Here is an 11950-nt window from a genome sequence, read left to right on the forward strand (position 1 = left end):
ATCGGTTTCAAGCCAATATCGTTCCCTGAAGGCAGAGACCACAACACTATCATACTCCGATTGAAGGTGAATAATTCCAGGCCCTAGTCCTGTACTAGCCACTAGATTGCGAACCGAAGCACATTCTTGACTTAATGGCCAATGTTTACCCCTTTGACGCTTGAGCAATTTAATGCATCTTGCGTGGTCCTAAGAAAACAAATATACAAAAATATAAGCATATTATGGTGAACTGAAATAAACAAACAAAATGTATCAAAATAATGAATGTTTTAAGAAAATTAACAAAATACATACCCTTGTATGACAGACTTTTGCGGACCAGGAACCGGTATAACCAAATAAGATTGAAGACTTATCTGGGGCCTCTCCCCAAGGTCTTTTGTTCTTCTTCGGTGGCAACAACAAATCTTTGCCTTTAGGAATATGCATCCCTTTCGGTGCGCGCTCCTTTCTCGGCTTCTTTTCTTTCTTTTGCCTTGGAGGTGCAGCTACAACTACCTCTTTTCCCTTGGTATTTTCTACCTCTTCATCATTTTCTTCATCATTTTCTTGATCTTCCTTTTCTTCATCATTTTCTTCATCGGCCTCCTCTTCATCATTTTCTTCATCTTCCTCCTCTTCATCATTTGCTTCCTCTTCCTCCCCTCCATTATCATCGGTTCCTTTAAATTCTTCTTCATCTTCATCATTATTAGTTTCTTCCTCCACAATTTCATTTTCGTTTCCTTCACGGTTAGTTTCGACTCCGACCTCTTCTTGATCATTATGTTCCACTCCTTCTAGCTCAACTCTAGATTCATCCACAAGTTGTTCCCTCAACTTAATTTCAAACTTATTCTTCATCTTCTTCTCATTCTTGTGGATACCTCTATTATTAACCCCTAAATGCTTGTCACCGCGAGGGGTGGGTGTATGATCAATCGGGGTTAAGTCATTTCCTCTCTTTTTCTTCCTACACAAGCATTACAATTGATTGATTTACTAAGGGTAAAACAAATAATATAGACAACAAAAAACAAAACAAAATGGTGAGCCTGCATAGTTACGGTTTGTAACTAATGAACAGAGACCAACCGTACCACTCACACGGTTGGTAAATAGTGAATCGAGACCAACCGTATCAACGATACGGTAGGTAACTGATGTATCGAGATCAACCGTAACTAAACTACGGTTGGTATGTTATCTTAGTTTTTAACCGTAAGTTTTCTTTGGCCAAATACTAACATACAGGATGTTCTATGGTTGGTAATGGATGTTGAGTTACAAGTCGTAACTCAAATACGGTTGATAACATTGATGGAATTAAAAACCGTAGAAACCAAATGAAAGTTACAGAACAATGTACGGTTTGTAACTCAACACACGAGACCAACTGTAAGCTACTTACGGTTGCAAAAAAAAAAACGTAACTGAACAATTTCTCATAAATTCAAGAACTTACGGTTGGTATTTCAGTTATTACGAACCGTATCATCAACAAAAACCATAGTTACGGTTGAAATTGGAGTAATTATCAACCGTAACTCACATGCAACACACAAATTTCAGTTTCAGTTTCGATCCAAAACCCTAATTTTTTATATAAAACTAACTTAAATCAAACAATAGACTAAACCCTAACTGGGTTTTTCGAAACATACCTCAAATAAGTCATTGTGCTTGATTTTGACGGTTGAGGAGTTTCAAATTGATGTTCTTGACCTAATGGAGGATTTGGTTCATTAGAACGGCTACAATCTTCGTCAACCTTCTTCTTCGGCATCTCTAATATAGTTTCCAATCAACGATTATCAATTTTTCAAATCACCGATAAATCGAAGAGGACGATGAAAAATCAGTTTTAATGGTGGAGAGGAGGAGAAGAGAAGAAGTAAAGTTGAAAAAAAAAACTGTTTTGATTTTCAGATTCAATTGGGTTAATAATGGGGAAGGATAATTCAGTCTTTTCAACCAAAAAAGTAAGGGTAAATTAGTCCATTCGAGGTGAAAAGGGTAATCTAGTCAATTAACAACCCCTATATGACATCCCCTAACCAATGATAGGGATATTGCTATCACCCTTGCCGCCCCTCCAATGGAACCACCCGCCCCTTTAACAGGATTGTAATTTTATTGATAGGACGGAGGTAGCTCTCAATTCAAAGTTTTGAGATTCTCCATATCTATTAATTGAAGCTAGTTTGATATTATTATTTTTGTCTAATGATTTTTTTTTATTGGCAGAAGAAATATTACAGGGTTCAATCAATCAAATAACAATGGATCTAGACAATAAACATCAATATTACGTTAACCTGAGGAGAGAAAACATGTAAATTTGGCAGATTTTGTTCCACGTTCAGGCGTTTTTCTCTTTACTTTTCCCAACGCTTCCGTTGTCCAATTGACCTTTTACTGCTAAGGTTGATATAAGCATCTTTTGGGGGGCATATTTGCTTATCAAATTGCCGAAGTATCTGTGTCAAAGGAACTGTGTAAAAGTTTTTAGGTTTGCTGCAGAATCTGTGTGAAATTGCTGCAGGAACTGTGTGAAATTGCTTTAGGAACTGTGTGAAAGGAATTTATCTTCAATGAGTTTGAATATATACATGTAGCCCTGATTTTTTTCCATACACGTTTTAGAGAGTTTCTGAAAATAGCGTTCCTTGTAATTTTGAAATTTGTCCAAGATTAAATTTTGAATACACGACAGGATGATTCCTAGCAGTAAATTCAAGATTTCCTAACCGTCCATGTCAAAATCACCATCGGAAACTTCCAGACCGCCGGATCGGGATCCCAGTTAAATCATGTCCGTTTAATGTTAGATCTCAGAGTCAAAGTGCATGTCTTTTTATGACAATGAAATCCTACCGTGTAATCAAAGTTTAACCAACAAAATCAAACTCAGAGACTGAAGTTTGAAACCCTAAGTTCCAACACCATTTTTTCAGTGTCAAAATTGAAACAATCAAGACCATTTTTTCAGTGTCAAAATTGAAACAATCAAGGGTTGGTCTTTCAATACGGAGAAAAGGGTCAACCAGGTAATGGTGGCATTTATCTCAGTAAAATCAGTGCTCGGTAAAATATAAGGGTAAGATGGTTACCAAATATTCTTGACAAATATATTCGCAGTAAACCAAATTCATAAAACTAAAGGAGCTGGTTAAGGCAAATTTATAAAACTAAAAGAGCTGGTTAAGGTCTCTATTTATACATATGCAGTCTATATAACCGTACCCAATGAAATTATAATATACATACTACTACTGAATAGATAGACGAGAGAATGGTTTCATAAAAAAATAAAAAAGCATGCAGGAATCCTAAGATCAGAACAACGTACACTAAAAAGATTATCAAAAAGAGGTCTGTTTTAAGCAGATATATGCTGGAGTATCATAAGCAAAAAAAATATATCATAATATAGCACACCCGCCCTTGTTAGACTGAAACTCATTTGCTTGTTTTTCTGCTTTCTCCAATTTCTTCCTAAGTTCATCGATTTCAAATCTGGCATTTTCCTCGGCCTTCATTCGAGCCGTCCTAAGTTCATCGATTTCAGATCTGGCAATTTCCTCAGCCTTCATTCGAGCCGCCCTTTCTTTTGCCAAGCTCTCCTCAAGCCTTTTAACAGTCTCATTAAGTCTTAGCTCGACCTATACAAACAACATAATCAAAATTCAGGTGGATCGACAAAATATAATTGAAACCAAGTATATGTTTCAAGCACGTTGTACAATCATCAAATTGGTCGTGCTGTGTTCTTCACAATATTCATGGGTGAATTTAATAACTGGTTATGAGCCGGTAGTGTTAATTTTCATAATTATAGATTCATTAAAAAAAAAGACGAAGCCATTAACTAGAACAGACTAGTTAACTTATGAGCATCGATCTTGGATTGTCTTTTTTCTTAACGCACAAAACTAAATAGGACACAACTTAACTAGAACTAGTCCAGTTCAAAGACTGACGCATTGCTCACTCTGAAAAAAGCTTCAACTTTAAAAGTCTACAGTGATATCTTCATATTGTTCTTCAATTAGTAGACAATCTCAATACGGTACTTCTACCTAAATTGAAAATGCTATCAAGTATGCCATTTATAGGTCTCTCCTACGGTACGAATTAAAGCAATTATATAAAGATAACCATCCTGTAACAAGATCTTAGCTTAATAAGCTTGCCTTTGGGACTAATTTATGTGAACGGAAGCAGCAAGTCGTACCCAATAAAGAGATTCATCATTCGTACAATGATGACATCGAAAAATTCCTAGTGCGTAATAGTTACACTAGGCATCATGTTTCCACAATTTATGCATATATAAAAAATAAAAGGGTGAATAGTGAATACCATCTCAGTTATTCTATCAAGCACTCCTGAATACTCCTTCTCCGAGGTAGAGGGCCCCTCGGAGTGTTCTGTCTCAGGTACCTTCGTGTTTCCTTTCTGTTATGCAAATGACATAATTAGAATGAAGTGCATACAACAAAATTATACGCATTGACGTTTACAACTCCTTTAGTTTACGTTTTCTAGGCTCAAATGTTGAAAAAGCAACAAATCTCTTGCATAATTTCACACTTATAAAAAGTGGGAAAAAAAACGAATGACAAGGACAACATATTTACAAATAGTCACCTTAATCTCATCGAATATCTCATTTGTATAGGGTTGTCCTCCATTCTCTTTTGTGACCAAATGTACAAGTGAAATCAGTAGCTGGACTTGTTTGGCCCGCTTACTCCTATCTGCAGTCACATTATCAAAAAGAACCAATCGGTTTTTGCACAAACGGGTCAATTCCTGAATCACAGAAATAGAACAATGCGTCAGAAACCACCATAAGTTCATAAGATAAAAATCATTCGAAGCTTAAAACCAAATTTTTAACGAGCTTCTACACAGTCAAATTACATACATCAAATTTAAACTATCTAAAAGACAGACCAACAACATGAAATAGAGTAACAACTACCTTTAAGGGTTCAGGGGCCTTGCGATCCACAAACTCAATCAATGCGTTGTTGTCATCTCCTTTGAAGAGATCACCATGAGTAAACACAACAATCATGTAATCAAGAATTTTTTCTCCGAATAGAATCTGTAAATTTCTAACGGCTTCTTCTTCTTCTTTCGAGAAACGATTCTTAATCGACAAAACAAAAAGAATAGCGTGGATTCCATTCTTAGCAAAATTGATACATCTACTGATCTCTTCAATCGTCTCTTTTGGCCCTGGTGAAAATCCAAATAACCCTGCGCCGGAAAGGTTTACAAGAGTTACCTATTAGCACGATCTTTACAAAATATAGTATATCTAAATTATGAGAACAAATTAATTACCTGGTGTATCAATCAGGTTAAGAATAAGTCCATCTTGACATCTAGTTGACTGCAGCTCGCACTTAGTTGTAACACCATCAAGACTACACTCAGAATTGAAAGCGTCTTTGTACAGGATGCTATTCCCTGTAGCACTTTTTCCGTTGCCGGTTTTGCCAAGCAAAACTAGGGTTCGGGAATGGTTGGGTGTAGGTGTTGGGAACTCCCCTACCTCCCAATCTTCATCGATTGAACTACCACCCATGTTATGCAACTTAACTTAACACAAAAGAAAACCCTAAGATCAGAGAAGACTGGGGAGAGTTTTTTTTTTTTTCTTGGAAAAGAGACTGATGAGTGATAATTGGGTGCGTTCTCGCTTTATATAATAAAAAAATATCTCTTGATTATAGATGAAAATATCATGCTACAAGCAAGGAGTACACCGAAATGTAAATACTCCGGCGTTGCAGTAGGGCCCATCATCTACTGACCCTCAGATGAGGTATTCACCCTTCAAGGATTCATCTATCCGGTTGTCTAGAGCTTCTACATAGGAGGGCGTATGCTCCTAGAATGCAGCGAATCAGGACTCCGGCGGAGCGATGCTACAAGCCCGGAGACAACAAACTATAATTTCGCGCAATTTGTAGGTCAATTACGCGATGGCTTGATGGCCAATCCATACTTATATCTCTGATGATTTGACGGCCGGGCCAATTGACCACTCGCCATTCATAGCTGGGGGATCAAACTACACATCCAAAGAATTTCCCGGGATATACAAACTTTTTGTTGTTTTTTCGGTTTAATCTTATTGAAAAAACAAATCCAGGCACAACGGATAGAAGATTAGAGGCAGAAGCCCAAAATTGGGAAAAAAAATAAACAAAGAAATGTAGTAGACTGCAATTCATGTCAAGTTTAAACTGTCAAAAGTTACTGAAACCAGTAACCAACATGTTCGATCACATTACAGTACAGCAAACCTAGTAAGAATTTACAAACTGTTATCTACTCTTGAAAGACACCAATCCCTGACTATTATAAAACAATGTTACCATTTGTTTGTGCTCGGGAATCAACAGCGAGCATCACCGTAGAGTAGATGACAGAAGGTTCTGCCATGGCACCATTTCCGTAATCTCCACAAGCCAATCTCTTTGTAATGGGAGGGACCACAGATATACCTAATTCACTGATTGCATCAAGATGTCGTGTTGTAAAAGGGTTGTTCCACATGTAGGTATTCATTGCAGGTGCAACAAACAATGGCTTATTGAAATCCCAAGCTCGTACAACACAGGTTAGCAGGTTATCACATAAACCCCCAGCAATCTATGACAGAAAACGTAAAAGGCTATCAGGAAAGTATCATTTTAAGGATGTAAGGACTGGAATCGCATGGTGATCATCTCAAAAGTTACAACTAATCTTTATTAGGTCATCTCAAACGGACAACAACGTTTTGGCTCAGTTAATGCAAGTTGTCTCTCATGTAGAATTTCCATCACCCAAAGATCATGTATTAAATCCCGCCTTTGCCAGTTCAATTCAACAACATTACAATTCACAACCCGAAAAACTTCAACACAGTTTTATCTGAGATTGACTCCATTCTACAAGCATTTGCACTAACAATATAATGGAGGGAATTATTAAACTCCACAAACAAGATACTGCAGAGAGGAGATATTACCTTTCCAAGCGTATTTGCTGACAAGGGAGCAATAACCATTACATCAGCCCATTTGCGAAGCTCAATGTGCAGTACATTGTCCCCAATTTTCTTCCAACTTGACCATTCTTCCTCATCGGTATAGATAACAACACCCTTTGGAATTGATGCTTTATCAATGAAGTGTAAAGATGACTTGGTAACAACTGCTTTAATTTCAGCCCAGTCAGAGAAGCTATGCAAGAGATGGCCAAATTTTATAGCAGCTACACTTCCACTAGCAGCTAGAAGAAGTCGGGGTTTCCTTGGCCCTAAATTGTCTTTTACCACTTCCTGTTCTGATATCATGGACTCAGCAAAATCCATGACTTGATCAATCAGCACAATAAACCTTCTGAGACTTGCCGAAAAGCAATAGTAAGGTATCCAAATTACCTGCACGGGTGCATCACAGAATCTTCAAAATAACAAATGCAATTGTTTGGCATATCAAATTCAGAACCACCATGAAATATACAGAACAACTATGCATATTTGAGAGGAACGTGTTACGTGATTTTCTACACACATATACAAACACGCAATTTCTTCAGTTGATCGACCAAATTCTTTGATTTAGTTTATGATTCCTCCGATTTAAAAAAAAAAAGAAAAGACAAGTTCCTTCTCTGAGATCAAGTTAATGGTAACTCCGAAAGGTTTGGTTGAGAATATTGATCAACCTTGATCCCAATAAAACAACAAATTCGACAAGTAACACAAAATAAAATTCATATATGAAAGCAGCAGTATAACAGTATGAGATGGATATAGAAAAGATAAAACAAATGAGGGTGACAAATTTGTACACGCTCAGATTTCCAATATCCAAAGCATTCTAGGATAAGCAACGAATTAGCTTCTACGCGTCTTCTCCTACCAAGAAGACCGCGCAAAGAAAGCAGGTTAAGAACCTGGCTCCGCGGAAGCGTGTGTAACAGAAAAGCAAAGTGTATTGAAGATGTAAATCACAGAAAAATCTAAGCAAAAACATCTTTAACCTACTCCTGATTACAAATCAATAGAGCTTCATTTTGCACTCGACACTTTTAGAGGGGCCTGAAGATCTTATAGGCACCCTGGAACCCACCAGTTAAAACAACAGCTAGCTTGTCCACACTAAACCCCATACTAAGTAAACGAAACGTCATACCATCAAACTCAATGGCTTTTCTGGTTATAGATAGAGAAGATCCAAAAGAACTCTGGGTCAGTACAAAGCAATGCACAATAATACAAGTCACAGCAACAAAATCCAATGGACATCTCAATACGATATATGAATGGCTAACATTGTTCAATGTGCAATGTACCTATCAAGATTGATAAAAATCATGCATGATTTAACTGAATTTGCTTGAGCACAATTTAAGGTATATTAAATTCAATCCAACTGTCGGTCATTAAACTGTTGGTGGCGGATACTGAAGAATTCAACTTCAATTAAGAAAATGTTCATAATCTGTAACAAAATATCTAGTTGGTTTCGAATAAGAACATTACACTTACAGATCAAAATTAAGATGTATACAGATCACCAATCGAAAACTAACAACTGTTTCTCTCTTTTTGTGTTTTGTATAATAACTTTAATGGCGTGTTTGTAATGGTGGGAAGGGAATCATATTTCCCGAAGAGGGGAAATCGTAAACCCATCACCATGTGGGTTTTGAATTCCCTTACTTTTTGGGCATCCTATTACTGTTCCCCCTCTACTCCTAGTTACCAAACATGGGAATGGGATTGAATTCTCAGGAAACTGATTCCACTCCGTCCAACCAAACACGCAACAAAAGGAACCTACAAGCTACAGATGATACTCCGTCATTTACATAATTAATCAGATTACACAATTGATTCAGAGCTTTATTTTTCTATTTTGTTAGGCTAACAGATTCTACAGAAGTGATTACCTGAAGAAGAAGAAAAAATCAATTCTCAAGAGTCAACACTGATCAACTTTGACCCCAGCACGAGAACAAACAAAAACACAAGTTCAGACTGCCAATGATGTTCACTTGATTAGAGAAAGATCTTTACAGCTTTATGTTCAGAGGTTAGTTTATCCTAGGTGTTGCGCCTTTCTAAAACTTAATCCCCTATAAGTTTTCTCTAGCAGAATTTTTCCCCCTTTCCATACCATCACACTTTTATAGACTAGAAGATCATTCCTCCCTATACTGCATACTTGAATACTAAGACTTCAACTCAACTTCTTCTTTTGTGTGATTTCCATCTATAAACTTTATTTCTCGATTTTCACCATCAATGGAAAAATTCCAAGAAAACAACTTGTTTCCAAAGAACATGAAACTAAGAGAAAATCATAGAAAAAAAATAATCAAACCAATCATTTACACTAGTCTAACACGCATGCGCGATGCGCCTGCCATCCCATTCCAACTAAATTGGACTTTTCAGATATTTCTTCAATCATAAATACCCATTTACACATTTTCTATGGTTAAACATTTTCTCTTGTTTCCTTCTGTGCTGACATTGCATTAAGAAACAAATTAAGAGACATTTTGCAGCACAAACGAAATGTCATCTACTGAACGGGGATCTGTAGAAGTTTCCATAAGAACATCACCATTTTCAGGAAAGCACCCAATTAAGAGTAGCTTTTGTAAAATTAGGAGCACGGACATCAACTAATAACAATGCTTAAAGAAAAAAATCAACCAATAACCAAAATTTGATTATGAAGGAAGTAGAGTACTAAACTAAAAAGAAACACCTCAAATTCAAGCTTTCTTGAACTGTTTGCTACTCAAATTCAATGAGTTTGAGTATTACTCTTTGTCAACACAAATTAAGGTACCAAATGAGAGATACCCAAATCAATTGTTTCATTGGGGTATTTTGTCAGATACGTGCAGCTCATGTAACAGAAGTTTGTATTTTACACAATTCAAGTTCAACATACAGCCAAAGTTGACAGTTTAATAAAAGCTTCATTTCATGAGAACCATTACATCTAAACCCATTCAAAATTTCATGAAAGGAATTGAAGCAACTAAAGTCGACTAATAAACACGGAGACGTATCCTAATTTTGGGATGATTCCCTTCCGTAAATGCTAAATTTTTAGAAGTAAAAATATAGCAGCACTTATATTAGTTTCCCAACTATTTATAACATATGAGCATCAAGGTGGGTTAGCAGCACCTGTATTGGTTGATGTCTGTGCTCCAAATTAGGCTGTTAATTGAATAACTTGATTGTGAAATCGAATTTGATGTAAAGTTAGGTTAGCGTCAAGCCGAGATTTCAATTGAAATTCTAAAAATTGAATTGGGGTTGGGTTAAAAGATTAAACTGAAATAGTGAAGAGCTGATTTGATTTTGTGTTTGATTTGCGGACGAAGAAGAAAGGAAAAAAAGAGAAGTTTATACCCCTGATATTTTCGAAATTAGCCAAAAAGTGTGCAGAAGGAAAAAACAAAATGGAGGCGTACTTTAGTCGTTTCATGTGAAAACGGAGAAAAGGAGTAAAAGGACATATTAGTTACCGCAAAAGCATTAGGGCGACACAAAAAGATAAAAAAAATGTCATCCAAATGTAAAATATAGCTATTCCTTACTTCCCGTTTTTTTAATGGCCAAACTACCCTTCACGATCGGTAGATAATTTTACAATCGGGAGTCAATTTAGTTTATATAACTTCCGAATATAAAGTATTCCCAAAATAAAATCCTCTATCTTTTGAATTTTGATTATCCTATAATCGGTAGTAAATAAAGTTATCTTGACTCCCGATTAAAGTAGACATTTGACAAAAATGGTACCATAATCGGTAGTGAATTTAGGTTATTTAACTCCCGAATATAGAGTTGCCCCTGTGGATGGTGGATTTTCGACAAAGGCAAAAATCGTAAACCCATAATTATACGAACTTCTGATCCAGCAATCAGACGCGAGTATCGAAACACGGGTCTCTCATCGAATCTCTGACTGAGAATACTGTCTCTCAGAGTACATGCAGATATGTAGTCTCTCGGCTAGGCAACGACATATCTCATGAATACTGAACACTTCAGTAATTACTTTTATATAGAATCACGAGATTGGACGGCTCCTAGACAGCTTGCCTGCTAGTATAGAGCAATAACGTCTTTAGGATACAAACAACAGTTTTCCCTGACTATATAAAGGATATGACGCTTTAACTAGCTCATGTCGCTCAGAATAATTAATGCTCCTAGACGATCGTACTAGTATAGAGCCATCAATTAATTATTCCTACATTCTTGGATTCATCCACTGAATTTCTGAAAATATTCAAATATTTTCGAAATATTTCGTTACTTCAATCTATGGTTCTTCCCAGTAGAATTACATGGGTTAGTAATAAATATTCAACGTACAGGCGTCTGAGTTACCTTCGAGTAAGCCCCGACTCGAAAGGTGCAAGTGTATTCGACGATGATGCACTAACAATCACCTGAACGCACGAACGAGTATTTCAAAATACGACGAAACGATGAACCTATGCAAAATAATAAATAACAAAATATTGAACAAGGCGCTGGGGGACTGGGCCCACTAGCCGGCCAGCCGTGCCGTAGCCAGTCCCACGCCAGTTTTATATTTTATCATATTTTTGTTATTTTCCTTGATCTTATGAAAATCCTTTCATTTGAACAAATATCCTTCGTTTTGAGGAAACTCCTCAGTTTCATGGTGTATCCTTCGCACCAAGGAAATAATATAAAATTGGAAAAAATGTCGCAGGGCCGTGTTTATTGGCCAACCGACCATGCCTTGATCCCGGTCGGCTCCACGCCTCGTGGTTCCTTATTATTTTATTAATATTTCCCTAATCTCATGAAAACTCCTTAATCTCATGGTATTATCATAAAACCATGAAAAATATAATATAAAATTAGGAAAACTCGTGGGAGCGGGCC

At 36.7% G+C, this 11950-nt stretch overlaps 2 protein-coding genes across 4 annotated transcripts; both read right to left on the reverse strand.

The window, feature by feature from the left end:
- Positions 1–3151: 3151 nt before the first annotated feature.
- Positions 3152–5678, reverse strand: LOC113299399 (immune-associated nucleotide-binding protein 9-like). The gene is made up of 5 exons (XM_026548422.1): positions 5341–5678; positions 4973–5253; positions 4636–4800; positions 4348–4443; positions 3152–3647 (listed from the first exon to the last, which is right to left on the reverse strand). Exons 1-5 carry the CDS (start codon positions 5582–5584, stop codon positions 3408–3410), a joined length of 1026 nt encoding a protein of 341 aa, XP_026404207.1. The 5' UTR covers positions 5585–5678; the 3' UTR covers positions 3152–3407.
- Positions 5679–6204: 526 nt separating this feature from the next.
- LOC113299400 (phosphopantothenoylcysteine decarboxylase-like) lies at positions 6205–10456 on the reverse strand. Of its 3 annotated transcripts, none has more exons than XM_026548425.1 (3): positions 10208–10456; positions 7019–7454; positions 6205–6657 (listed from the first exon to the last, which is right to left on the reverse strand). In XM_026548425.1, the coding sequence occupies exons 2-3, from the start codon at positions 7361–7363 to the stop codon at positions 6364–6366; spliced, it is 639 nt and encodes a 212-aa protein (XP_026404210.1). In that variant the 5' UTR covers positions 7364–7454; positions 10208–10456; the 3' UTR covers positions 6205–6363. The 3 variants fall into 3 exon arrangements, with proteins under 3 accessions (XP_026404210.1, XP_026404209.1, XP_026404208.1); XM_026548424.1 differs by having other exon boundaries at positions 7019–7432; positions 8950–10456; XM_026548423.1 differs by having other exon boundaries at positions 7019–7432; positions 10208–10453.
- Positions 10457–11950: the final 1494 nt, after the last annotated feature.

This window comes from Papaver somniferum, chromosome 7 (genome assembly GCF_003573695.1).
Source record: "Papaver somniferum cultivar HN1 chromosome 7, ASM357369v1, whole genome shotgun sequence".
NCBI classification, from domain to species: Eukaryota; Viridiplantae; Streptophyta; class Magnoliopsida; order Ranunculales; family Papaveraceae; genus Papaver; species Papaver somniferum.

What these genes read in the sequence shown, in the direction of transcription:
- LOC113299400 (XM_026548425.1), bottom strand. Translation starts at nt 7,363, where the DNA reads ATGGATTTTGCTGAGTCCATGATATCAGAACAGGAAGTGGTAAAAGAC. An exon ending in CAGCAAATACGCTTGGAAAG is followed by an intron (nt 6,658 to 7,018) that starts GTAATATCTCCT and finishes TTTCTGTCATAG; the next exon opens with ATTGCTGGGGGTTTATGTGA.
- LOC113299399 (XM_026548422.1), bottom strand. Translation starts at nt 5,584, where the DNA reads ATGGGTGGTAGTTCAATCGATGAAGATTGGGAGGTAGGGGAGTTCCCA. An exon ending in AGGCCCCTGAACCCTTAAAG is followed by an intron (nt 4,801 to 4,972) that starts GTAGTTGTTACT and finishes TCTGTGATTCAG; the next exon opens with GAATTGACCCGTTTGTGCAA. An exon ending in TTGATAGAATAACTGAGATG is followed by an intron (nt 3,648 to 4,347) that starts GTATTCACTATT and finishes TTGTTTGTATAG; the next exon opens with GTCGAGCTAAGACTTAATGA.